The 26,178-nt window shown below is 47.4% G+C and overlaps 1 protein-coding gene across 1 annotated transcript in view; it reads left to right on the top strand.

The window, feature by feature from the left end:
* LOC140395321 (unconventional myosin-XVB-like) overlaps window positions 1-26,178 on the top strand; it is a 344,508-nt gene that overhangs the window by 232,993 nt on the left and 85,337 nt on the right. Inside the window, exons 20-22 of the mRNA XM_072482943.1 lie at window positions 1,075-1,223; window positions 1,306-1,430; window positions 23,217-23,350. Coding sequence (XP_072339044.1) covers window positions 1,075-1,223; window positions 1,306-1,430; window positions 23,217-23,350 — 408 coding nt within the window. The remainder of the gene's footprint in view (window positions 1-1,074; window positions 1,224-1,305; window positions 1,431-23,216; window positions 23,351-26,178) is intronic.

The raw sequence follows: 26,178 nt of genomic DNA, 5'->3' as shown, positions 1-26,178 counted from the left end.
TCAGGGGTTATGGTGAGAAGGCAGGAGAATGGTGATGAGAAACATATCAGCCATGATTGAATAGTGGAACCGACTCGACGGGCCAAACAGCCAAATCTGCTCCTATGTCTTATGATCTTATGGTATTATAGTCACATGACTATGGAAAGCCAGATTTGTCAATCAGACTGGCTACATTTCAAAACACAAACACACACAAGTTATAACAAAGAACAAAGAACAAAGAAATGTACAGCACAGGAACAGGCCCTTCGGCCCTCCAAGCCCGCGCCGACCATACTGCCCGACTAAACTACAATCTTCTACACTTCCTGGGTCCGTATCCTTCTATTCCCATCCTATTCATATATTTGTCAAGATGCCCCTTAAATGTCCCTATCGTCCCTGCTTCCACTACCTCCTCCGGTAGCGAGTTCCAGGCACCCACTACCCTCTGCGTAAAAAACTTGCCTCGTACATCTACTCTAAACCTTGCCCCTCTCACCTTAAACCTATGCCCCCTAGTAATTGACCCCTCTACCCTGGGGAAAAGCCTCTGACTATCCACTCTGTCTATGCCCCTCATAATTTTGTAGACCTCTATCAGGTCGCCCCTCAACCTCCTTCGTTCCAGAGAGAACAAACCGAGTTTATTCAATCGCTCCTCATAGCTTATGCCCTCCATACCAGGCAACATTCTGGTAAATCTCTTCTGCACCCTCTCTAAAGCCTCCACATCCTTCTGGTAGTGTGGCGACCAGAATTGAACACTATACTCCAAGTGTGGCCTAACTAAGGTTCTATACAGCTGCAACATGACTTGCCAATTCTTATACTCAATGCCCCGTCCAATGAAGGCAAGCATGCCGTATGCCTTCTTGACTACCTTCTCCACCTGTGTTGCCCCTTTCAATGACCTGTGGACCTGTACTCCTAGATCTCTTTGACTTTCAATACTCTTGAGGGTTCTACCATTCACTGTATATTCCCTACCTGCATTAGCCCTTCCAAAATGCATTACCTCACATTTGTTATCTTGGCATATTATTAGAGAGTTTATCCTCCTCATCCCTGTTCTATTTTATTCCTTTGCAGGAGAAGTTGTTCGGCCCATCAGATGGAATGAATACATTTTTGACTTCCTGTTGGATGATAGCTCAATCAGCCTTCATTTCCGACGCATTACTTGGAAAGAACCTTTGCATTTTTACAATGACCTCTATGTTGATGTACATTATAATCAGGTAAACCTCTGACATCTGCACTTTCACCTTTTTAAGTAACTGATTCTTCTTATTTAGTTAACCCATTCCTGATGTGTTTCAGGTACTTCCTATCTATCTAAAAGGGCAGCTGCTTTTGCCGAACAGTGTCCGTGAGGCAGAACAGCAGGCTGCAATACTGGCAGCTTATCAGCACAAAATCAGAGGAGCAGGTCCTGTGCCAAACGGGTAAGTGGTGTAATTGCAGAAACAACCACGGCTCCTTTTCTTGAAGAAACTAGGCAAAGGTGTTGAGGGCATAGTGCAATGTACCAATGAGATTGAAAATGGCAAAAGAAATTTGGTAGTTAAGACATCACAGGGCCAGGACTTTCCATTCCCTCCCTCCCGCTGGAGATTCATCCGCCCAGCGGAAGGAATTATCGATCAGATACTAGTTTTATCATAGATTATCATAGAATTTACAGTGCAGAAGGAGGCCATTTGGCCCATCAAGTCTGCACCGGCTCTTGGAAAGAACACCCTACCCAAGGTCAACACCTCCACCCAACACTAAGGGCAATTTTGGACACTAAGGGCAATGTATCATGGCCAATCCACCTAACCTGCACATCTTTGGACTGTGGGAGGAAACCGGAACACTCGGAGGAAACCCACGCACACACAGGGAGGATGTGCAGACTCCGCACAGACAGTGACCCAAGCCGGAATTGAACCTGGGACCCTGGAGCTGTGAAGCAATTGTGCTATCCACAATGCTAGTTTTATCAATGATATCTTCTGTGTGGAGTTCAATTTCAGTTTGGTTGCTTACTTAATTTGAAAAAAATAATTTTAAAGATCCATTTTTGCCCTCACTTAGCTTACCTGTCGTTCAAATCAAAGAAATTGATTTCTTACAGAAACATTGTACCACACACTTTCTCAAAATATAGCTCACCTGCTTAAAAAGTTTGAAGTAGGGGCTTTAAAAAGGAAATATGTGAAAAGTGGAAACCTGAAATGGGATTTTCCCCTCATTGCAATAAGTGGAGGGAAGGAAAAGTGGGGTTTAACCCGCCAACCGCAATTGCCACTTTTCCACTTCTCACCTCATTAATTATGCACAAATGGGAATCACGATGGGTCGCTGGTCGGCCTCTAATTCGCCATGAACTCGCTGCTTCCTCACTCGAGGTGCCATATTTAAACAGAATCTGTGCACAGCTTTCTTAATCTCTGCAGCTCAGGTCTGCTACAGGTGGCCCCAAAGTGAACAAAGACCGGAACCCCCCCCCCCCCCAAGTTCAGTGATGCCTCACTTGAACGCGTGCTGGACGCTGCCTGGAGGCCCACAGCATTGTCCTCCACCCCTCTGGCTTGGGATGTGGTGGTGGTAACAGTGGTCACCACTAATGTTGCCCACAAGAGGTCAACTACCCAGTGCAGAAAGAGGATAGAGAATGATTGATGTCATCCATGCCTCCAGGTAAGTCAATCCCATCACTCACAAAGTTGCACGCTCATAAAGTCACATGCTCGCACACCCCATCACACAATCACAGGGTTCGCATCCACTACCAGCTCGAGTGTTATCATCACTTACTCTCCAACATACACAGTTAGGGGGATTGCATTCACAACCCATCTATGGCTCTACTCACCACCCACCTGGACCAGGCATCCTGATCATCTGCCTTGGCAGCGTACAGAAAGCCACACCATCTTTATGCAGGTTTACTAGATTGATACCTGTCTTATGAGGAAAAGTTAGGTAGACTGGGCCTGTTTCCACTGGATTTGAAAAGAATGAGGAGTGGTTTAATTGACGTACATGAGATCCAGAACAGTATTGACAAGGTAGAAGTGGAAAAGATGTTTCTTCTTGTGGGTGACTGGGGCACTTTTTTAAAATTAGGGGTTGCCCTTCCCTTCTAGGACAGAGATGAGGGAAAATATATCTCTGCGGATTGCGCGACTTTGGAACTCTCCGCCTCAGAAGGCGATGGAGGCCGGGGGTCACTGAATATTTTTAAGGCGGAAGTAGATAGATTCTTTTTAGGCAAGGGGTTCAAAGGTTATCGGGGTAGATGGGAATCTGGAATTCATAAAACAAGCTGATCAGCCAAGATCTTATTGATTGGTGAAACAGTCTGGCAACCACCTTTCAGACTTTCCAAGTGCACATCTACAAAGCTCACCAATAAATGTGAGTGCCTTGCCACCTCAAGGTGATTAAGCTGTCCCTTTCAGCCACATTATTGTCTTGGTGCACAAACCTATAACCGTGAGTCTCTCAATCTGCAGTTACCTATATCGTGGGGGCAAAGCTCTTGTCACAGCGTAGGATGTAGCACTGTGCATCCCCTCACGTGAACACTGGCCAAGGTCAGTGCTAGTTCTAAATGGTCATTTCTGGTGGTTAATAGAATCTTTCAGTGTGCTCTGGACATGTAGACAACATAGCTTAAGACTATGTTGTCTACATGTCCAGAGCACACTGAAAGATTCCTAGGATCAGATGAGGCATGACCTTGAGAGCTTCATGGTGTCTGAGCATTTTCAGTTTGTGAGGGCTGGCCATGAAGAGACAATGTCTGTGTTCATGTCTGACAGGCAATTGGTAGAACATCATCATCCTCAGGTGGTTCAGATTCACAGTAGAGGATAAATGCTGGTTAGCATCCCTAACTGAGAGTGCCTGATGTCAGTGTTATTGAAAAGAAGGAGACACAGTGGACTGAGTCATCTCGAGATGGATCCACACTGCGGAACATCTTTGGCTGCCTTGGCCCAAGGGTTACCTATTAGTTTCACCATCAAGGTAACACAGAATACATTGGCCTGTTCCTGGAGACCGATCTTCTTGAGGAGTGTTGTCCCATTGAAGGTTAATCACCTATGAGCCCACTGAGGATAGTGGAGCAGCTCGAGCCTCTTGTAGGCTGCCATTGCAACCGGGATGCTTGAAGAGTCAACATCTTTGGCTGTCTGATGGCGGGACACTCTCTCCACTCAGCAAGGACATGTAGTCCTGGAGATTTATCATCCTTCAGGACAATGTGAGCCTGATATGTGACTATTCACTCTCATCTTGAAATGCACGTGTTGAAAAGAGAGGAATAGCAACGCTGCTGTTCATGTCGGCCCATGATGGAGAACACTTGTCCAAGAGGATATCTTCCTCCTGGAATCTGATCGCTATGAGGGCCACATACATTTCATCTGGTCCATGCTTTGGCCTTTTCACCTGTTGCTTTGATTTCCTTGAGCTCATTCCCTTCAAGATGATCCTCGATGGAGGAGATATGCAGCTCCTCCATCTTGTCCCCTGTCTAGTCCTCCCTCTTTTCAGCGGCAGGTTGTGCAGCACGCAGAAAGCTACAATGATCTGTGAGATGGGCTTTTCTGTGTCTACCAATGCTTGGTTAGTGGCATGAGCCTCATCGTGGCCCCTCCCTCTAGGAGTCTGAGCCTGTTGCATGGGTGTCATCAGCTAAATGCTTTGTGTACCTTTTGTCACCGAGGAGCCAGCCCTGGGTCCTCTGGTCCCTTGAAGATGTCCGGGAGGACTTCCGGTGGCGACAATGGAGTGAAAGGTCGCACAATCAGCAGCTCTCGCCCTTAGTGGTCTTTTTAATGGTTTTTAAGTCTGATTTGTCAGGAAATTTCTCAACATAAGTTGATCGAAGGGAGAGGAAAAGGAGGTGACCCTCAATTTATGGAATTGTGTCCAAATAAGAGTCGAAAAAGAAGAAACCAAATGATGAGTGAAAGCAATGCTGAGGCCACCGAGCACAATGGTAAAGAGACAAAGTGTGCCCACGCCAGCTCACTGATCGATGGAGCAATGGGTCGAGTACCTGGATGAGACGTTCGCCCGGCATCGTAAGGTGTGTGCAGAAGACATGACCCTCTTCAGGCGATAGCCTCGATTAAGGAGGTGGTTGACTGGATGGAGGAGAAAACGACGACCCAGGGACAGGAGATTCTAAAGTTGCAGGAGCTGGTGACTGAACGAGAGGAGGAGTCCACTGCAATGGCTTTGGAAATTAGCATTCTACAGGTCAGCCAGAAACGACTGCTGGATAAGGTAGAAGACTTGGAGAACCGGTCTTGCAGGCAAAATATCCGAATCGTCGGGCTGCCAGAGGGAAAGGAGGGATCAGATGCGGGTACGTATGTGGGGAAGATGTTGCAGGAGATGGTCGGGGCCGATGTGTTTGACAAGCCGCTGGAGGAGGAGGACCGGGCACATAGGGTGCTCGTACGTACACCCCAGGGTCGTGAGCCCCCGAGGGCCATGGTGGTGAGGCTACATCGATTCCTCGACAAGGAGCATATCATGCTCCTCCTGTAGGATGTGGGTGATGAGGGATACCACCGGTGTCCCCGCTGACTATACCTGCGGGAAGTGCACCCAACTCCAGCTCCTCGAAGACCGTGTTAGGGAACTGGAGCTGAAGTTGGATGAACTTCGGATCATCCGGGACCCAGAGGGGGTGATAGAGAAGAGTTACAGGGAGGTAACCACACCCAAGGTACAGGACAAGAATAGCTGGGTTACAGTCAGGGGAAAGAAAACAAACAGGCAGACAGTGCAGGGATCCCTCGTGGCCGTTCCCCTTCAAAACAAGTATACCGTTTTGGATGCTGTTGGGGGGGATGACCTACCGGGGGAAGGCCCTAGCGGCCAGGTCTCTAGCACTGAGTCTGGCTCTGGGGCTCTGGCAAGGGGGGGAGAATAGAAAAGCAATAGTAGTAGGAGATTCAATGGTTAGGGGAATAGATAGAAGATTCTGTGGTCGCGAGCGAGACTCCCGAGACTCCCGGAAGGTATGTTGCCTCCCGGGGGCCGGGGATGTCTCGGATAGTGTCTTCAGGATCCTTAAGGGGGAGCAGTCAGTATTGGTACCAACGACGTAGGTAGGAAAAGGGGTGTGGAGGTAATAAACGAGTTTAGGGAGTTAGGCTGGAAGTTAAAAGCCAGGACAGACAGAGTTGTCATCTCTGGTTTGTTGCCGGTGCCACGTGATAGCGAGGCTAGGAATAGGGAGAGAGTGCAGTTGAACACGTGGCAGCAGGTATGGTGTAGGAGGGAGGGCTTCAGGTATTTGGATAATTGGAGCACATTCTGGGGAAGGTGGGACCTGAACAAGCAGGACGGGTTGCATCTGAACCAGAGGGGCACCTAAAACCTGGGAGGGAGGTTTTTCTAGTACTCTTCGGGAGGGTTTAAACTAATTTGGCAGGGGAATGGGAACCGGATTTGTAGTCCAGCAACTAAGGTAGCCGATATTCAGGACGCCAAAGCGTGTAGTGAGGCAGTGGGGAAGGGAACTCTGACAAAGGAGAGTACTTGCAGGCACGGAGATGGGTTGAAGTGTGTATACTTCAACGCAAGAATCATCAGGAATAAGGTGGGTGAACTTAAGGCATGGATCGGTACTTGGGACTACGATGTGGTGGCCATCACGGAAACTTGGATAGAAGAGGGACAGAAATGGTTGTTGGAGGTCCCTGGTTATAGATGTTTCAATAAGATTAGGGAGGGTGGTAAAAGAGGTGGGAGGTGTGGGGGGGGGGGGGCATTGTTAATTAGCGATAGTATAACAGCTGTAGAAAGGCAGTTCGAGGAGTATCAGCCTACTGAGGTAGTATGGGTTGAAGTCAGAAATAGGAAAGGAGCAGTCACCTTGTTGGGAGTTTTCTATAGGCCCCCCAATAGTAGCAGAGATGTGGAGGAACAGATCGGGAAACAGATTTTGGAAAGGTGCAGAAGTCACAGGGTAGTAGTCATGGGTGACTTTAACTTCCCAAACATTGAGTGGAAACTCTTTAGATCGAATAGTTTGGATGGGGTGGTGTTTGTGCAGTGTGTCCAGGAAGCTTTTCTAACACCGTATGTAGATTGTCCGACCAGAGGAGAGGCAATATTGGATTTGGTCCTTGGTAATGAACCAGGGCAAGTGATAGAATTGTTAGTGGGGGAGCATTTTGGAGATAGTGACCACAATTCTGTGACTTTCACTTTAGTAATGGAGAGGGATAGGTGCGTGCAACAGGGCAAGGTTTACAAATGGGGAAGGGTAAATACAATGTTGTTGGACAAGAATTGAAGTGCATAAGTTGGCAACATCGGCTGTCAGGGAAGGACACAAGTGTTCAAGGAACAGGGTCTACGTGTCTTTTATATGTATGTCCCTGTCAGGCAGGGAAGAGATGGTCGAGTGGGATGGTCGAGTTGTCAACCATGGTTGACAAGCGAGGTTGAATGTCTTGTTAAGAGGAAAAAGGAGACTTATGGAAGGCTGAGGAAACAAAGTTCAGACAGGGCGTTGGAGGGATACAAGATAGCCAGGAGGGAACTGAAGAAAGGGATTAGGAGAGCTAAGAGAGGGCATGAACAATCTTTGGCGGGTAGGATATAGGAAAACCCCAAGGCCTTTTACACACATGTGAGAAATATGAGAATGACTAGAGCGAGGGTAGGTCCGATCAAGGACAGTAGCGGGAGATTGCGTATTGAGTCTGAAGAGATAGGAGAGGTCTTGAACAAGTACTTTTCTTCTGTATTTACAAATGAGAGGGGCGACATTGTTGGAGAGGACGGTGTGAAACAGACTGGTAAGCTCGAGGAAATACTTGTTGAGAAGGAAGATGTGTTGGGCATTTTAAAAACTTGAGGATAGACAAGTCTCCCGGGCCTGACGGGATATATCCAAGGATTCTATGGGAAGCAAGAGATGAAATTGCAGAGTCATTGGCAATGATCTTTTCCTCCTCACTGTCAACAGGGGTGGTACCAGGGGATTGGAGAATGGCGAATGTTGTGCCCCTGTTCAAAAAAGGGACTCGGGATAACCCTGGGAATTACAGGCCAGTTAGTCTTACTTCGGTGGTAGGCAAAGTAATGGAAAGGATACTGAAGGATAGGATTTCTGAGCATCTGGAAAGACACTGCTTGATTAGGGATAGTCAGCACGGATTTGTGAGGGGTAGGTCTTGCCTTGCAAGTCTTATTGAGTTCTTTGAGGAGGTGACCACGCATGTGGATGAAGGTAAAGCAGTGGATGTAGTGTACATGGATTTTAGCAAGGCATTTGATAAGGTTCCCCATGGTAGGCTTCTGCAGAAAGTAAGGAGGCATGGGATAGTGGGAAATTTGGCCAGTTGGATAACGAACTGGCTAACCGATAGAAGTCAGAGAGTGGTGGTGGATGGCAAATATTCAGCCTGGATCCCAGTTACCAGTGGCGTACCGCAGGGATCAGTTCTGGGTCCTCTGCTGTTTGTGATCTTCATTAATGACTTGAATGAGGGAGTTGAAGGGTGGGTCAGTAAATTTGCAGACTATACGAAGATTGGTGGAGTTGTGGATAGTGAGGAGGGTTGTTGTTGGCTGCAAAGAGACATAGATAGGATGCAGAGCTGGGCTGAGAAGTGGCAGATGGAGTTTAACCCTGAAAAGTGTGAGGTTGTCCATTTTGGAAGGACAAATATGAATGCGGAATACAGGGTGAACGGTAGAGTTCTTGGCAATGTGGAGGAGCAGAGAGATCTTGGGGTCTATGTTCATACATCTTTGAAAGTTGCCACTCAAGTGGATAGAGCTGTGAAGAAGGCCTATGGTGTGCTAGCGTTCATTAACAGAGGGATTGAATTTAAGAGCCGTGAGGTGATGATGCAGCTGTACAAAACTTTGGTAAGGCCACATTTGGAGTACTGTGTACAGTTCTGGTCGCCTCATTTTAGGAAGGATGTGGAAGCTTTGGAAAAGGTGCATGGAGATTTACCAGGATGTTGCCTGGAATGGAGAGTAGGTCTTACAAGGAAAGGTTGAGGGTGCTAGGCCTTTTCTCATTAGAGCGGAGAAGGATGAGGGGCGACTTGATAGAGGTTTATAAGATGATCAGGGGAATAGATAGAGTAGACAGTCAGAGACTTTTTCCCCGGGTGGAATAAACCATTACAAGGGGACATAAATTTAAGGTGAATGGTGGAAGATATAGGGGGGGGTGCCAGAGGTAGGTTCTTTACCCAGAGAGTAGTGGGGGCATGGAATGCACTGCCTGTGGAAATAGTTGAGTCGGAAACATTAGGGACCTTCAAGCAGCTATTGGATAGGTACATGGATTACGGTAAAATGATATAATGTAGATTTATTTTTTCTTAAGGGCAGCACGGTAGCATTGTGGATAGCACAATTGCTTCACAGCTCCAGGGTCCCAGGTTCGATTCCGGCTTGGGTCACTGTCTGTGCGGAGTCTGCACATCCTCCCCGTGTGTGCGTGGGTTTCCTCCGGGTGCTCCGGTTTCCTCCCACAGTCCAAAGATGTGCAGGTTAGGTGGATTGGCCATGATACATTGCCCTTAGTGTCCAAAATTGCCCTTAGTGTTGGGTGGAGGTGTTGACCTTGGGTAGGGTGCTCTTTCCAAGAGCTGGTGCAGACTCAGTGGGCCGAATGGCCTCTTGCATTGTAAATTCAATGATAATCTATGATTAATCAAGGACAAAGGTTCGGCACAACATCGTGGGCCAAAGGGCCTGTTCTGTGCTGTATTTTTCTATGTTCTAAGTGGGCCAGGCAGACGAAACGGTATATGTGGGAAGAATCAGAGATCTGGGTGTACCAAGATTGGGGACCAGAACTCGCAAAGAGGAGAGCATGTTTCAACAAAGTTAAGATGGCAGGTTTTTTGATGCCAGAGGGTGGAAGCTGATGGGCTAGCTGGATAGCTAGTTCACAGGAGCAAAGTGGGTGAAGAGCTGAGGAAAGATGAAGTTTGGGGGGGGGGGGGGGGGGGGGGGGTTACTGCTGACAGGTAAGGGACAGCTAGGAGACTGGAGATGGAGATCAGATGGTGGTCGCTGCCAGGGGGCGGATCAAGTGAGGTGCGGAACACTGGCTCGGAGCTGACCTAGGAAAGGTCATGGCTGATAGACAGGGGAGGGGGGGAAAAGGGACCCCCCGACCAGACTGGTTACGTGGAATGTTCGTGGACTGAACGGGCCGGTTAAGAGAGCCCGTGTGTTTGCACACCTGAGCCAATTAAAAGCAGATGTGGCCATGTTACAGGAGGCGCACCTGAAGCTGGGAGACCAAATTAGATTAAAGAAGTGGGTGGCTATCCTGATTAACAAAAGGGTGACATTCGAGATGGGGAAGATAGAGACAGACCCGGGAGGCAGATTTATTATGGTTAGCGGGAAGCTAGAGGGAATGGCAGTGGTGCTGGTGAATATATATATGCCCCAAACTGGGATGATGTCGCGTTTGTAAGGAAGGTGCTGGGAAAGATCCCAGACCTTGACTCGCACCGGCTGATCATGAGTGGTGACTTTAATACGGTCCTGGACCCGAGATTGGACCGGTCGAGTGCTTGGTCGGCTAAACTATCAACAATGGCAATGGAACTGCGGGGGTTCATGGAGCGTGTGGGAGGGGTAGATCCGTGGAGATTTGAGAGACCAAGGGGCAGGGAATATTCATTCTACTCCCATGTACATAGGGCATACTCCAGGATAGATTTCTTTGTGCTAGATAAAACACTGTTAGCAGGGGTTGAGGACACGGGAGTGGTTTCAGATCATGCACCACACTGGATAGATCTACGGGCAGGCACGGAAATGCCACAGTGGAGACTAAATACAGCGGATATGGAGATCTGTGAGCGAGTGAGACAGGCCATTTGGGGGTATATAAAGATTAATGACACAGAATATTGCAGTTGGGGTGGTCTGGGAGGCACTGGAAGCGGTTATTAGAGGGGAATGTATTTTGATTCGAGCCCACAGGGACAAAACTGAGCGGTCGGGTTGGTAGGAGAAATCTTACAGGTGGACAGGAGATATTCGGAGTCTCCAAATGAGGAGCTCCTGAAGGAGCGTCAGAGACTTCAAATGGAGTTTGGGCTCCTTTCCACAGGTGAGGCGGAGGGTCAGCTGAGGAGGGTAAAAAGGGCAATATATGAGCATGGGGAGAAAGTTAGCAGGATGCTGACGCATCAGCTGAGCAAACAGGAGGCGGTGAGAGAAATAGGGAAAGTAAAGGATATAAGGGGGAAGATGGTGACGGACTCGGGGGGGGGGGGGGAGTGAATGAAGTGTTCCGGGAATTTTATAGCCAGCTATATGAGTGGGAAACCCCTGGTTGGGGAGGAGGGCATGAATCAATTCCTGGGGAGGCTAGAGTTCCCGAGGTAAATGAGAAGCTGGTGGAGGCCCTGCGGGGCCCGATTGGGCTTCGGGAGGTGATAGATGGACTGGTGGCGATGCAATCGGGTAAAGCCCCGGGACCTGACTGATTCCCAGTGGAATTTTATAAGAATGTTCTCTGGGTTATTGGGGCCGCTCCTGGTTAAGGCTTTCAATGAGTCCAAGGAGCTGGGAGCACTCCACCCCCAACGTCATCACAGGCATCAATTTCTCTCATCCTGAAGTGAGACAAGGATCCGGAGAGCTGTGGATCGCACAGGCCAATCTCCCTCTTGAATATAGATGCCAAATTATTGGCAAAGATCCTGGCCACTCGAATAGAGGATTGTGTCCCGGAGATAATTGGGGAGGATCTGACGGGATTTGTGAAGGGCAGGCACCTGACATTAAACATTAGACGGCTTCTTAATGTAATTATGATGCCAGCGGAGGGGCACGAGGCTGAGGTGGTAGTCGCCATGGACGCGGAGAAGGCTTTCGACCGGGTGGAGTGGAAGTATCTATGGGATATTTTAGGCAGGTTTGGGTTTGGGCAGGGATTTATGGAGTGGGTCCAGTTATTGTACCGGGCCTTGGTGACAAACGTAAGAACTAACTGAGTTTGGTCGGAATACTTTAGTCTTTAGTCTATGTTGGGGGACAAGGCAGGGATGCCGGCTCTCCCCATTACTGTTTGCCCTGGCCATAGAACCCTTAGAAATGGCCCTGAGAGCAGCGAATGCCTGGCGGGGTATAGTGAGTGAGTGGGGGAGGAGGGGTGGAACACAGGGTCTCTCTCTCTATGCGGACAATTTGCTGTTCTATGTCACGTTCGCGGTGGGGGAGATGACCGGAATCATGGAGGTATTTGGGCGATTTTCAGGCTATAAGTTAAATATGGGAAACAGCGAGATGTTCGTGATCCAGGCACGGGGGCAGGAAAGGAGACTGAAGGAGCTACCTTTTAAAGTGGTTGGGAGGAGTCTTGGGTATCTGGAGAGTCAAGTGGCCAAGGATTGGGGGTAGCTTCACAAGTTAAATTTGGGCAAAGCAGTGGATCAAATGAGATGGGATTTCTGTAGATGGGACATGCTCCCACTGACTCTGGCGGGGAGGGTTCAGACCATGAAGGTGACGGTCCTTCCGAGACTGCTTTTCTTTTTTCAACGTCTCCCGATTTTTGTCCCAAAGGCTTTTTTCAGAAGTATGAATGCGGCGAAGAGGTTTATATGGGTGGATAAAACCCCGAGAGTAAGGAGGGCACTCCTGGACCGGACCCGCGGAGAAGGGGGCTTGGCTCTCCCGAGCTTTAGAAACTATTACTGGGCTGCCAACATATTGATGGTCAGGAAGTGGGTAATGGGGGAGGGGTCGGTTTGGGAGCGGATGGAGGCAGCATCCTGCAAAGGTACGAGTTTGGAGGCTTTAATGACGGCGCCCCTGCCGTTCTCGCCGGCTCGGTGCTCTACAAGTCCGGTGGTGGTGGCAGCCCTAAGGATGTGGGAGCAATAGAGGCAGCATACGAGACTGGAGGGGGTGTCAGTGTGGTCACCGATCTGTGACAACCACTGGTTTGTCCCAAGGGGGCTGAATGGGGGCTTTCAGGTATGGCAGCGGGCAGGGATTGAGAGGTTTGGGGATCTATTCATCCAGGAGGGCTTTCCGACCTTGGAGACAGTAGAGGAGGAGTTTGATTTGCCGGGTGGGAACGGGTTTCGGTACCTTCAAGTGCGGGACTTTGTACAGAGACAGGTCCCAAGCTTTCCTCGCCTCCCCCTGAGGGGACTACAGGATAAAGTGCTGTCAAAAACAGGGGTTGGAGGTGGGAAGGTTTCGGAGAAATACAGGGAATTGTTAAGAGTGGGAAGGGGCTCCAATCAGAGATGTGACGATGAGCTAGGAGGGGAGCTGGAAACTGAACTGTGGGGAAAAAGCCTTGAAAAGGATCAATGCATCCTCGTCCTGTGCTAGACTGAGCTTGATTCAGTTCAAGTTAGTCCACAGGGCCCACATAACGGTAGCCCGGATGAGTAGGTTCTTCGATGAGATGGAGGACAGATGTGGGCAGTGTGAGGGTAACCCGGCCAACCATGTTCATATGTTTTGGGCATGTCCGAAAAATTCTGGCTGGGATTTGCAGATGTTATGTCAGAAGTCCTGGAAGGTAGGTAGGGTAACTTCGAATCCAGAATTGGCAATATTTGGAGTGTTGGAGGATCCGGGGGCAAAGATGGGGAGGGAGGCCGATATCCTGGCCTTCTCCTCCTCCCTGGTGGCTCGGAGACGGATCTTGCTGAGATGGAGGGACTCTGAGCCCCTGAAGTCAGGAGTGTGGGTCAGCGATATGGTAGAGTTTCTCAGTCTAGAGAAAATCAAGTTTGCTTTAAGAGGATCAATACAGGGATTTGCACGGAGTTGGCAGCCGTTCATCGATTTCTTTAACAAAAATTGAACGTCAGCAGTAAGGAGGGAAAGGGAAAAGCTGGGTGGGGGGGGGGGGGGGGGGGCGGGGGGGGGGGAGAGGAAAACAGGAGGCATGGTAATGTTAAATAAGGACAGGGAGCTTCGTAAACGGGTAACTGGGGACAGCGCGGGAGAAGTGGGGGACGTGGTTTATTGTTCTTTTAGGGGGTATATTCTGCGTTGACCCACTAGGTTGTTTTAGAAATGTCAACATGTTAAATTGTGAAAATTACAAATGCTTCAATAAAAAAAAATTTTTTTAATGGCCGGGATCTGCAAACTACTCGATGTATGAGTCATGCGTATCTGGTGCAAACCTACATGATATGTTTCTGATGATCGCAAACCAGCTGTACATGGTAGCCTTTCCAGTTTATGAATTGGGAGTACCTGTTTCCAGGGAGCTTTTATAGCCACATGATTGCAGTGGATGGCACACTGCCCCAGTGGGAATCCAAAAATCTTAGCAAAGTCCAGCACTCCAGCATCCTGGATCTCTGAATTTAAAATAATTGTGGCCATTGGCAAAAGGGGAGTCTGTGACTTCATGAATGTATTTGTGTGTTGACGCTTGAGTGATTCCATAGAGATCCCCAGTGGAGCAGTGGAAGGAGCCACTGGTGTAGAAGTTCAGTGCGGCTCTTACTTTCAGAACGACTGACCAATGCCTTCCCAATCCTCATAGTGTCAATTCTTGGAGAATGTGACAAATGTGAGTAACCAGATCCTTGGGACATGTGAACCGTCAACGACACTTTCTTTCTCACCTGCAGTTAAGACGAGCAAAGTCTGTGTACCCTGGGTCTTACCTACACATGATACCTCTGTGCGCCTCATCCTCTCTGTCTGGAGGAAGCCCTGCTGGCCCTTGGTCCTGAGCTTTTTCTCCTCCCTTGGGCGAGCCAGGCACCTTCATCACAATCTCCTCCTCCTTCTGTCCTGTCTGCAAGTAATAATGCAGGCAGCGATAAATCCAACCTCTATCTTCCTGATGCTCTCCTCTCTCCAATATCAGCGAGAAACAGATGAGAGTCGTCGAGTCTCCAAAGATCCTCTCTCTGCGAATGACTCATCAGTGAATGTGGGTTAGAATCATGGAGGTTTACAGCATAAAAGCAGACCCTTCGTCCCAGCTTGTCCATGCTGCCCAGTTTTTACCACTAAGCTAGCCCCAATTGCCCGCATTTGGCCCATAACCCTCTATACCCATCTTTCCCATTCAACTGTCTAAATGCTTTTTAAAAGACAAAACTGTACACTCTACTACTGCCTCTGCAGCTCGTTCCAGACACTCACCATCCGCTGTGAAAAAAGTGCCTCTCTGGACCCTTTTGCATCTGTCCTATGCATCTAAACCTATGCCCTCTAGTTTTAGATTCTCCTACCTTTGGGAAAAGATGTTGACTACCTTGTCTATGCCCCTCATTATTTTATAGTAAGAAGTTTTACAACACCAGGTTAAAGTCCAACAGGTTTGTTTCGATGTCACTAGCTTTCGGAGCGCTGCTCCTTCCTCAGGTGAATGAAGAGGTATGTTCCAGAAACATATATATAGACAAATTCAAAGATGCCAAACAATGCTTGGAATGCGACCATTAGCAGGTGATTAAATCTTTACAGATCCAGAGATGGGGTAACCCCAGGTTAAAGAGGTGTGAATTGTGTCAAGCCAGGACAGTTGGTAGGATTTTGCAGGCCAGATGGAGGGGGATGAATGTAATGCGACATGAATCCCAGGTCCCGGTTGAGGCCGCACTCATGTGTGCGGAACTTGGCTATAAGTTTCTGCTCGGCGATTCTGCGTTGTCGCGCGTCCTGAAGGCCGCCTTGGAGAACGCTTACCCGGAGATCAGAGGCTGAATGCCCTTGACTGCTGATATGCTACTTCTATGGCATAGGGCGAGCCTGGGTCTGGAACTTGTAAAGAGGGGGCTGTGCCTAGGGCGCGTTTTAATTCATCGATGGCGTCTGTGTGCTGAGGAAGCCATTCCCAAGGGGCGTTCTTTTTAAGGAGCTCTGAGAGTGGAGCTACTTTTGTGGCAAAACCATCTATATGGTTCCTACAATATCCAACTAACCCTAAGAATGACTGGAGTGCAGTGATATTGTGGGGCAGGGGCAATTTAAACTATTGACTCTATTCGCTTCTGTTCGATCTCTCTTTCCGTGGGTGATAATGGTGCTGAAATGAAGGACCTTTTCTTTTAAGATCTGGGCTTTTTTTGGGTTGACCTTGCATCCAATGGATTGCAAAAGATCTAGTAATTCCGAAAGAAGTTTTACATGCTTTTCCTTTGTGTCCGTCTGTAGAAGTAAGTCGTCCACATACTGTATAAGGCGGGAAAATTTGGAAAGTCCGTTGGCCAATTCATAGAAGTAGAATCATAGAAGTTTACAGCATGGAAACAGGCCCTTCGGCCCAACCAGTCCATGCCGCCCAGTTTTTACCATTAAGCTAGTCCCAGTTGCCCGCACTTGGCCCATAACCCTCTATACCCATCTTACCCATGTAACTATCTAAATGCTTTTTAAAAGACACAATTGTATCCGCCTCTACTACTACCTCTGGCAGCACATTCCAGACACTCACTACCCTCTGAGTAAAGAAATTGCCCCTCTGGGCCCTTCTGAATCTCTCCCCTCTCACCTTAAACCTATGCCCTCTAGTTTTAGACTCCCCTACCTTTGGGAAAAGATGTTGACTATCTACCTTATCTATGCCCCTCATTATTTTAGAGACCTCTATAAGATCACCCCTAAGCCTCCTACGCTCCAGGGAAAAAAAGTCCCAGTCTATCCAGCCTCTCCTTTATAACTCGAACCATCAAGTCCCGGTAACATCCTAGTAAATCTTTTCTGCACTCTTTCTAGTTTAATAATATCCTTTCGATAATAGGGTGACCAGAACTGCACACAGTATTCCAAGTATGGCCGTACCAATGTCTTGTACAACTTCAACAAGACGTCCCAACTCCTGTATTCAATGTCCTGACCAATGAAACCAAGCATGCCGAATGCCTTCTTCACCACCCTGTCCACCTGCGACTCCACCTTCAAGGAGCTATGAACCTGTACTCCTAGATCTCTTTGTTCTATAACTCTCCCCAACGCCATACCATTAACTGAGTAGGTCCTGGCCTGATTCGATCTGCCACAATGCATCACCTCACATTTATCTAAATTAAACTCCATCTGCCATTCGTCGGCCCACTGGCCTTACTGATCAAGATCCCGTTTGAATCCTCGATAACCTTCTTCACTATCCACTGTGCCACCAATCTTGGTGTCATCTGCAAACTTACTAACCATGCCTCCTAAATTCTCATCCAAATCATTAATATAAATCACAAATAACAGTGGACCCAGCACCGATCCCTGAGGCACACCACTGGTCACAGGCCTCCAGTTTGAAAAACAACCCTCTACAACCACCAATTTTGAATCCAATTGGCAACCTCACCCTGGATCCCGTGAGCTTTAACCTTCTGCAACAACCTACCATGCGGTACTTTGTCAAAGGCTTTGCTAAAGTCCATGTAGACAACGTCTACTGCACTGCCCTCATCTACCTTCTTGGTCACCCCCTCAAAAAACTCAATCAAATTTGTGAGACATGACTTTCCACGCACAAAGCCATGCTGACAGCCCCGAATCAGTCCTTGCCTCTCTAACTGCTTGTAGATCCTGTCTCTCAGAATATCTTCTAGCAACTTACCTACTACAGACGTTAGGCTCACCGGTCTGTAGATCCCAGGCTTTTCCCTGCTGCCCTTCTTAAACAAGGGCACAACATTCTCCACTCTCCAATCTTCAGGCACCTCACCTGTGGCTGCCGATGATTCAAATATCTCTGTTAGGGGACCCGCAATTTCCTCCCTAGCCTCCCTCAACATCCTGGGATACATTTCATCAGGTCCCGGGGATTTATCTACCTTGATGCGCTTTAAGACTTCCAGCACCGACTCCTCTGTAATATGCACACTTCTCAAGACATCACTATTTATTTCCCTTAGTTTCCTAACATCCATGCCTTTCTCCACCGTGAATACCGATGAGAAATATTCATTCAGGATCTCACCCAACTCTTGTGGCTCTGCACATATATGTCCTTGTTGATCCTTAAGAGGCCCTACTCTGTCCCTAGTTACTCTTTTTCCCTTTATGTATCTGTAGAAGCTCTTTGGATTCTCCTTTGCATTATTTGCCAAAGCAATTTCATGTCCCCTTTTTGCCCTCCTGATTTCCCTCTTAACTCTATTTCGACAATCTCTATATTCTTCAAGGGATCCACTTGATCCCAGTTGTTTATGTACGTCATATGCCTCCTTTTTTTTTTGACCAGAGTCTCAATATCTCGAGTCATCCAGGGTTCCCTACTTCTACCAGCCTTGCCCTTCACTCTAAAGGGAATGTGCTTACCCTGAACCCTGGTTAACACATTTTTAAAAGCCTCCCATTTACCAGCCGTCCCTTTGCCTGCCAACAGTCTCCCCCAATCTACCTCTGAAAGTTCCTGTCGGATACCATCAAAATTGGCCTTGCCCCAATTAAGAATTTAAACTCTTGGGCCAGACCTATCATTCTCCATAGCTATCTTAAAACTAATGGAGTTATGGTCACTTGTCCCAAAGTGATCCCTCACTAACACTTCTGTCAGTTGCCCTTCCTTATTTCCCAAGACGAGGTCAAGTTTTACCCCCTCTCTAGTCGATCCATCCACATACTGAATGAGAAATTCCTCCTGAATACACTCAACAAATTTCCCTCCATCCAAGCCCCTAATGCTATGGCTGTCCCAGTCAATGTTGGGAAAGTTAAACTCCCCTACTATTACCACCCTATTATTCTTGCAGCTATCTGTAATCTCCTTGCATATTTGCTCCTCAATTTCCCGCTGACTATTTGGAGGCCTGTAGTACAGTCCTACCAAGGTGATCTCTCCCTTCTTATTTTTCAGTTCCACCCATATAGACTCAGTGGGCGAACCCTCGGATATATCCCCTCTAAGTACTGCCGTGATGTTCTCCCTAATCAAAAATGCCACTCCCCCTCCTCTCTTACCTCCTGTTCTATCCTTTCTATAGCATCTGTACCCTGGAACATTGAGCTGCCAGTCCTGCCCCTCCCTTAGCCATGTTTCAGTCATAGCTATAATATCCCAGTCCCATGTGCCCATCCATGCCCTGAGTTCATCCGCTTTGCCCGTCAGGCCCCTTGCATTGAAATAAATGCAGTTTAATGTAGACTTTCCTTGCTCTCTGCCATGCTTTCTCTGGTTATGCTTTACACACTCTCCCTTCCTGCCTTTTGTTTCCATCCTCACTGACTTCCTACATCGGTTCCCATCCCCCTGCCACATTAGTTTAAACCCTCCCCAACTGCACTAGCAAACACACCCCCGAGAACATTGGTTCCGGTCCCACCCAGATGCAGACCGTCCGATTTGTACAGGTCCCACCTCCCCCAGAACCGGTCCCAATGTCCCAGGAATTTGAAACCCTCCCTCTTGCACCATCTCTCAAGCCACGTATTCATCCTAGCTATCCTGTCATTCCTACTCTGACTATCACGTGGCACTGGTAGCAATCCTGAGATTACTACCTTTGAGGTCCTACTTTTTAGTTTAACTCCTAACTCCCTAAATTCAGCTTGTAGGACCTCATTCCGTTTTCTACCTATATCGTTAGTGCCTATATGCACCACGACAGCTGGCTGTTCACCCTCCCCCTCCAGAATGCCCTGCAGCCGCTCCGAGACATCCTTGACCCTTGCACCAGGGAGGCAACATACCAACCTGGATTCTCGTTTGCGTCCGCAGAAACGCCTGTCTATTGCCCTTACAATTGAATCCCCTATCACTATAGCTCTGCCACTCTTTTTCCCGCCCTTCTGTGCAGCAGAGCCAGCCACGGTGCCATGAACCTGGCTGCTGCCACCTTCCCCTGGTGAGCCATCTCCCCCAACAGTTTCCAAAACGGTAAATCTGTTTTGGAGGGAGATGACCGCAGGGGATCCCTGCACTGCCTTCCTACTCTTCCTCTGTCTGTTGGTCACCCATTCCCTATCTGCCTCAGTAATTTTAATCTGCGGTATGACCAACTCACTGAATGTGCTATCCACAACTTCCTCAGCATCGCGGATGCTCCAAAGTGAATCCATCCGCAGCTCCAGAGCCGTCAAGCGGTCTAACAGGAGCTGCAGTTGGACACACTTCTTGCAGATGAAGGAGTCCGGGACACCAAAAGGGTCCCTGACTTGCCACATCTCACGAGAGGAGCCTGACACGGGTCTGAGCTGTCCTGCCATGACTTAAACCTGAAGTTAAAGTTGAACTACACTACACAGCTAAGAGAAAGTCAAAGAGAGAAATCACTTGCCAGTCACAAGCCAATCACTTACCTGCTGGCTGTGATGTAATTGCTCCCGAGATTACCTCACAGGTCTGCTTCTCTGCACCTCCTCCTTAAGATGAGCACCAAATTCCCTTAACTAGTTAATTAATTTACTGAATTAATTGGGGTTTTTTTTTCTGGAAACTCAACCCCAAACTCCAAAAAAACACAGCCCTCACTCACCTCTTACCCGAACTCAGCCTTACCCAAACTCAGATACACTCTGTTTGCTTCCAGCACTCTGTTTCTAAAGGCACTTCAGCCACACCTTTTGTATCCTTCCTGATTTACAGTCAGCCAATAGGCCTGCTCCCGAAACTGATCTCCCGAAACTAACAGCTGACCTGCAAGGTAAGGAGGTTGTTAAACAGTACTTACCTCTCCCAGGCCGCGAACTTTTAAACTCTCCGCTCTGACTCGCAGCCCCCACGCTTTTTAAATCTCCCGGGCTGTTTTCAATGTCCCGGCTCTCTCTCTCTCTCCCGCTCCCAGCTGACCTGCAAGGTAAGGAGGTTGTTAATTGTCGGTGGAAAATTAAGGGGGAGTTGTGGATCCTTGCGGGAGGCATGTCCACGTATACTGCTGCCCTTGAAATGTGAACGCGAACTTATATTGACAGGTCTTGTCTAGCAGGATGGATCAAAAGCCATTGCTGATATCCAGCACTGTGAAGTACTTTGCCTGTACTCCCTACTTGAGCATGGTCTCGGGACTCGTGGCAACGGTGGGGGCTGCTAAAGGGGTGACCTTGTTAAGTTCTCGGTAGTCGATTCCTAAGTGTTGATAGTTGAAGAAAAGCACTGGGAAGGCTGATGTGGTAAAACAGGATAAGACAGTGGGGTCTCTTAAAGTGGTAAAGTAAAGCCCAAGTGAAGCGAAGGAGGGGCAAAAGATTGTACAGCCTGATCAAGAGGTAATTGGTAAGAAGGTGCCAGATCTCTTTAAAGAATTTACTTGTGTGGGTAAAGTTTACTCATGTGTATCTGGAGGAGCAGGTAAAGAAGTCACAATTTTAAGAGATACGGGAGCGAGTCAACCTTTAATGGTAAGAGATGAGGAGTTATGTGGTTTGGGAAGAATGTTGCCAGAAAGGGTGGTAATATGTGGAATTCAGGGTGAGAGGGGCAGTGTTCCATTATCTAAGGTAAGGTTGGAAAGTCCAGTGAAGAGTGGTGAAGTGGTAGTAGTAGTAATAGAGAAACTACAGTTTATCTTGGGTAGTGATATAGCTGGATCGCAGGTGGGAGTGATGCCTACTGTGGTTGATAAGCCAGTGGAAAAGACAACTGAAGTGTTGAAGGACGAATATCTTGGGATTTTTACGGATTGTGCAGTCACAAGGTGGCAAAGTCACAGGTTAAGACAAGAGGAGAAATCAAAGAGTGAAGTTGAAGTGCAATTATCAGAAACAATTTTTGATCAGATGGTTGAAAAAGAACAAGAACAGGTGGAGGATGAGGCGGTTAGTTTTAGTTCAGGAAAATTGGTGGAATTACAACAGAAAGATATAGAAATAGCCTCCTACGCTCCAGGGAAAAAAAGTCCCAGTCTGTCCAGCCTCTCCTTTTTCACTCAAACCATCAAGACCCAGTAGCATCCTAGTAAATCTTCAAGGGCTTTGTTCCGGTGTTGGAAAGCACTCTCCTCTGAAATGGTGGCCAGTGCGTGTGCGTATCTCTCCAACAAGACAAAATGCCACATGATTGCTTTGGTCAGGTGCTTAGATGTATTGCCTTCAGTCCAGGCATCGGGATCCTCGTTAACTGCACTCCAATACTACACTTGTTGGAATAAATATGAGCCGAATGTTTAGTCAGGAAGTGAGATGGGCTGAGGCTTCTCTTTTGTGAACCAAATTTCTAACCAGCTTCTGGAGTTTGTTATTACTCTGGGAATTTCCAGGCTACAAACAAGGAAATGAAAGATGGAGATCGATTAGTGTCACTTTGTGGAATTAGTCTTGCATGAATGGGCATCCTACTTCACTTACCTGATTCCCTGCATTGTCATTGAAAGGGTCCTAATATGGCTCCGCTGTGCCTTTCTCCTGAGTTGGTGTTGCACAGTTCAGTTTGTTGCCCCTTTATTCTTTAACCACAATCCCAGTATATGCACCTACCAATCTACCTGCAAAGCCCTTACCAGCAGAGCTCACATTTTTATTTTGTACCGTTCAATTGCTGAAGATTGGAAGATGGTTGTGCAGAGTTCGCTGCCAGACCCTCCCCGTAAGAGTATGGAAAACCCCTCCTATAGTCCCATAGAGGCTTAATGTTTGGTTTTCCTTCCTTCCTTCCTAGACTTCTCAATCTCTTACCCCTTCTCTCTCCCCCCCCACCCCCCCCCCCCCCCCCCCCAACTCCCATATTTCTTGATCCCATCATGTTTGCAGCGTATATCCATTTGTTAACACTTGGACATCACTCCTCCCCATCCTGAAGCCACCGGGACAGTTAAACATATACCCACCCCCTCCCCCGCACATCCTTGGATAACTCTGCCACCGTGCCACCCCTTTCCTCCTTGCCTCTCTCACTGCCTTCCATTTAGATCAGAAATTTAAATCAGCCTTGAATATATTCAGTGACTTAGCCTCCACACTTCTTGTGTTGCAATTTCAGACATTATCAACCCTTTGATAGAAGAAATTCCTCCCTCATCTCTATCCTCAGTTATAGCTGATGAACGGAAAGGTTCAGTATGCCAGACACTGGCGGTGATGCCCATTCCCCCTCCCTAACCCCACTAGTCTTGGAAGCATTCTCTGTTCTCTCAGCCACACCCCCTTTTCTCATTCACTTGCTTCTTTATCAATTATCTCAATGCAATGAAAAATTGTCCTCCCTAACAGCTCATGGAAGACTTGTCTTCCTTTACCTTGTATAGGGGTAAAGCATAGGACTGTACAGACAGCTCAGGCTAGTATCACATTCGATAGCTCCTGCTACTTCCCTTGTATTTGATGACTTTTTGTCTCTGCAGGCAGCAGCTGAAGGCTTACCTCCCGAAAACCACAACCGTAAAATTGAACCTTGAGGCAGTTCTGAAGCAAACAATCCAGGAACTCTACACAATGCACACACTCAGTCCTGTTGAAGCCAAGATCCATTTCTTAAGTAAGTTTCTCCAAGACGAGGAAACAAAAAAGCTGTTGAATCGTTGCAGCTGAGAATCTGAGAATGCTGCATAGTAGAATGGAGTGCTGTCCAAAGAGTATAATCAGTAAAAATATAATGAGAGCAGCAACCTTCTGCAGCATTTTGGGATACTTTCTCGGGTCCGAAGGAAAGGGGCCCCATTGTACAGTAAGGAGCTCTCTACCTTCCATGTTCTTCAATCCTGGGTTAAGGGGAGGATGTTGGCAGAGGACGTAATGTACTGTAGCATGTGAGATAGTTCCTCAAGGCTTTGCCTTCACATTTCTGAAGTAACTTTTTCTATAAGATTATGAAGGGAATCGATAGGATAGATGCGGGCAGGTTGTTTCCACTGGCGGGTGAAAGCAGAACTAGGGGGCATAGCCTCAAAATAAGGGGAAGTAGATTTAGGACTGAGTTTAGGAGGAACTTCTTCACCCAAAGGGTTGTGAATCTATGGAATTCCTTGCCCAGTGAAGCAGTAGAGGCTCCTTCATTAAATGTTTTTAAGATAAAGATAGTTTTTTGAAGAATAAAGGGATTAAGGGTTATGGTGTTCAGGCCGGAAAGTGGAGCTGAGTCCACAAAAGATCAGCCATGATCTCATTGAATGGTGGAGCAGGCTCGAGGGCCCAGATGGCCTACTCCTGCTCCTAGTTCTTATGTTCTTATGTTTGTGACAACTTCAAAGCTAAAATAAACTGTCATTAGATTAAAGGAAATTTTCTCGCAATGAAAATCTCCCTGTGAATCACGATCACAGTTTAATTTAGGCAAAAAGTCCAAAGGACAGACATGAAATAAAGCTTGGCCTGCCAAAGGGGAATTTTCATTTTCATTTCAAATGGGAATGAAACTTTACCAGTCAGAGCAGCAACCTTTCATCTGAGGGTCCCAGCCAAAGTGATATTTTGGATGAAAATCTCCTCTGTCCAGTTGAATGGCCTGGATTTTCAGCGAGTCAGGATGACTCGGGAGCCCTTTAAAAATGAGACTCCATTCCAGGACTCCCGGTCCCATTCCCTGTGTTTCTAATAAAGATGTAGACTGGTTCGGTTCACAAGTCTACACCCTACACCCTGGACTTGGCTGGTTCTATTGTGGGGATAGGCATTCCGAGTCTTCTGCAACTTTCACAAAGTCAGGCCTAGTTTTCAATGAGCTGTGGTTCACATTACTTCAGAGACGTCATAATCATAGTCTGCATGAGGGGACCTTTTAAAAAGTAATTTCAGAAGGTTCTCCTGCCCCCTATGCTACCAACCCCCATGACCCTTCATGTCACAAACCCACTCTCTATTCCATCTCATGTCCCTTCACCCAATGTACACTGCCAAGAACCAATTAACCCTACAGTGATAGTAATAGAACATACAATGCAGAAGGAGGCCACTCGGCCCATCGAGTCTGCACCGACCCACTTAGGCCCTCACTTCAACCCTGTCCCCTCCTAACCTTTTTGGACACTAAGGGCAATTTAGCATGGCCAATCCACCTAACCTGCACATCTTTGGACTGTGGGAGGAAACCAGAGCACCCAGAGGAAACCCACGCAGACATGGGGAGAACGTGCAGACTCCGTCACAGACAGTGACCCAGCAGGTAATCGAACCTGGGACCCTGACACTGTGAAGCCACAGTGCTAACCACTATGCTACCGTGCTGCCCTAATGTGTTCAAAAAAAGCTTTTAAAAATAGTAATTTGTTGATAACGTTCCACTTTCTTAAATAACGTTTTTTTTTACTGCAGTTTAATAAATCAGCCAATAATCAAGATGTTTTAAAGTTTCAACAGCTGAAACTGCAACCACTGAAACCTTTTTATCATGTGTATATAAACATTGAGAAATTGACAGCATGGGTCGGAGAGTCAGAGCTGTCAATCAAACAATATTTTCTCTGGGGCTAACGTATTTAAACAGGTGGTTAGATGTTAAGCCTCAAAATGTATTGTTGGCTGGGAGCCAGATAACCATTCGCATAAGAAAACACCCGAGTCCCAGGTGCCTGAAAGAGAAAGGGGTTCCATTCTCCAGAACTACTACGTTGAATGGTTAACAGAATCTCACAAAAATTGGTCTGAATTAGTACAAAGACTAGACTGTCACCATGCTTTTGAAGCTGAGAGTTAGCTTGGAGTACAAAAGAGAAATTGCAAACACTGAAACATGAGACAAGACCAGAAAATGTTGGAAATACAGTGGATTTTCCTCTTTGTGGGAACTCTGAAGAAATGGCTTTTTGAAATGTGAACTTTTTTCTGATGTTACTAGACTTGCTGTATTTCTGGCGTTTTCCTGTTTTATTCATTTGTAAATCACTTTAAGAATGTTGAATTTTAAAATACTTAAATGGGGCAGAGTAGAGGAGCTTTTATTCTGTACTTAACCCATATAAAACCTGAGCTGACAATCTTTACGAGGAATTTGTGCAAGTGAATCTAATGCATATTAGGCCTGGAGGGTCTTGCTGCTGATATATTTTTATTCCTTCATGGGAAATGGGCTTTGCTGGAAAGGTTGACATTTATTTATTGCCCATCCACAATTACCCTTGAAAAAGTGGTGGTGAGCCAGCTTCTAGAACTGTTCTAGTCCCTGTGGTGCACCCGCAGTGCTGTTAGGAAGGGAGTTCCAAGATTTTGGCCCAACAACAGTGAAGGACCATGAATAGGATGGGAATAGAGGGATACGACCCCGGAAGAGCAGAAGATTTTACATTAGGCAGGCATTATGATCAGCGTAAGCTCAGAGGGCCGAAGGGCCTGTTCCTGTGCTGTACTGTTCTTTGATCAGCGATATATTTC

The sequence above is a fragment of the Scyliorhinus torazame genome, chromosome 18 (genome assembly GCF_047496885.1).
Source record: "Scyliorhinus torazame isolate Kashiwa2021f chromosome 18, sScyTor2.1, whole genome shotgun sequence".
Lineage (NCBI taxonomy): Eukaryota > Metazoa > Chordata > Chondrichthyes > Carcharhiniformes > Scyliorhinidae > Scyliorhinus > Scyliorhinus torazame.
The sequence above is the reverse complement of the archived record's forward strand: the minus strand, read 5'-3'. Positions and strand labels throughout refer to the sequence as shown.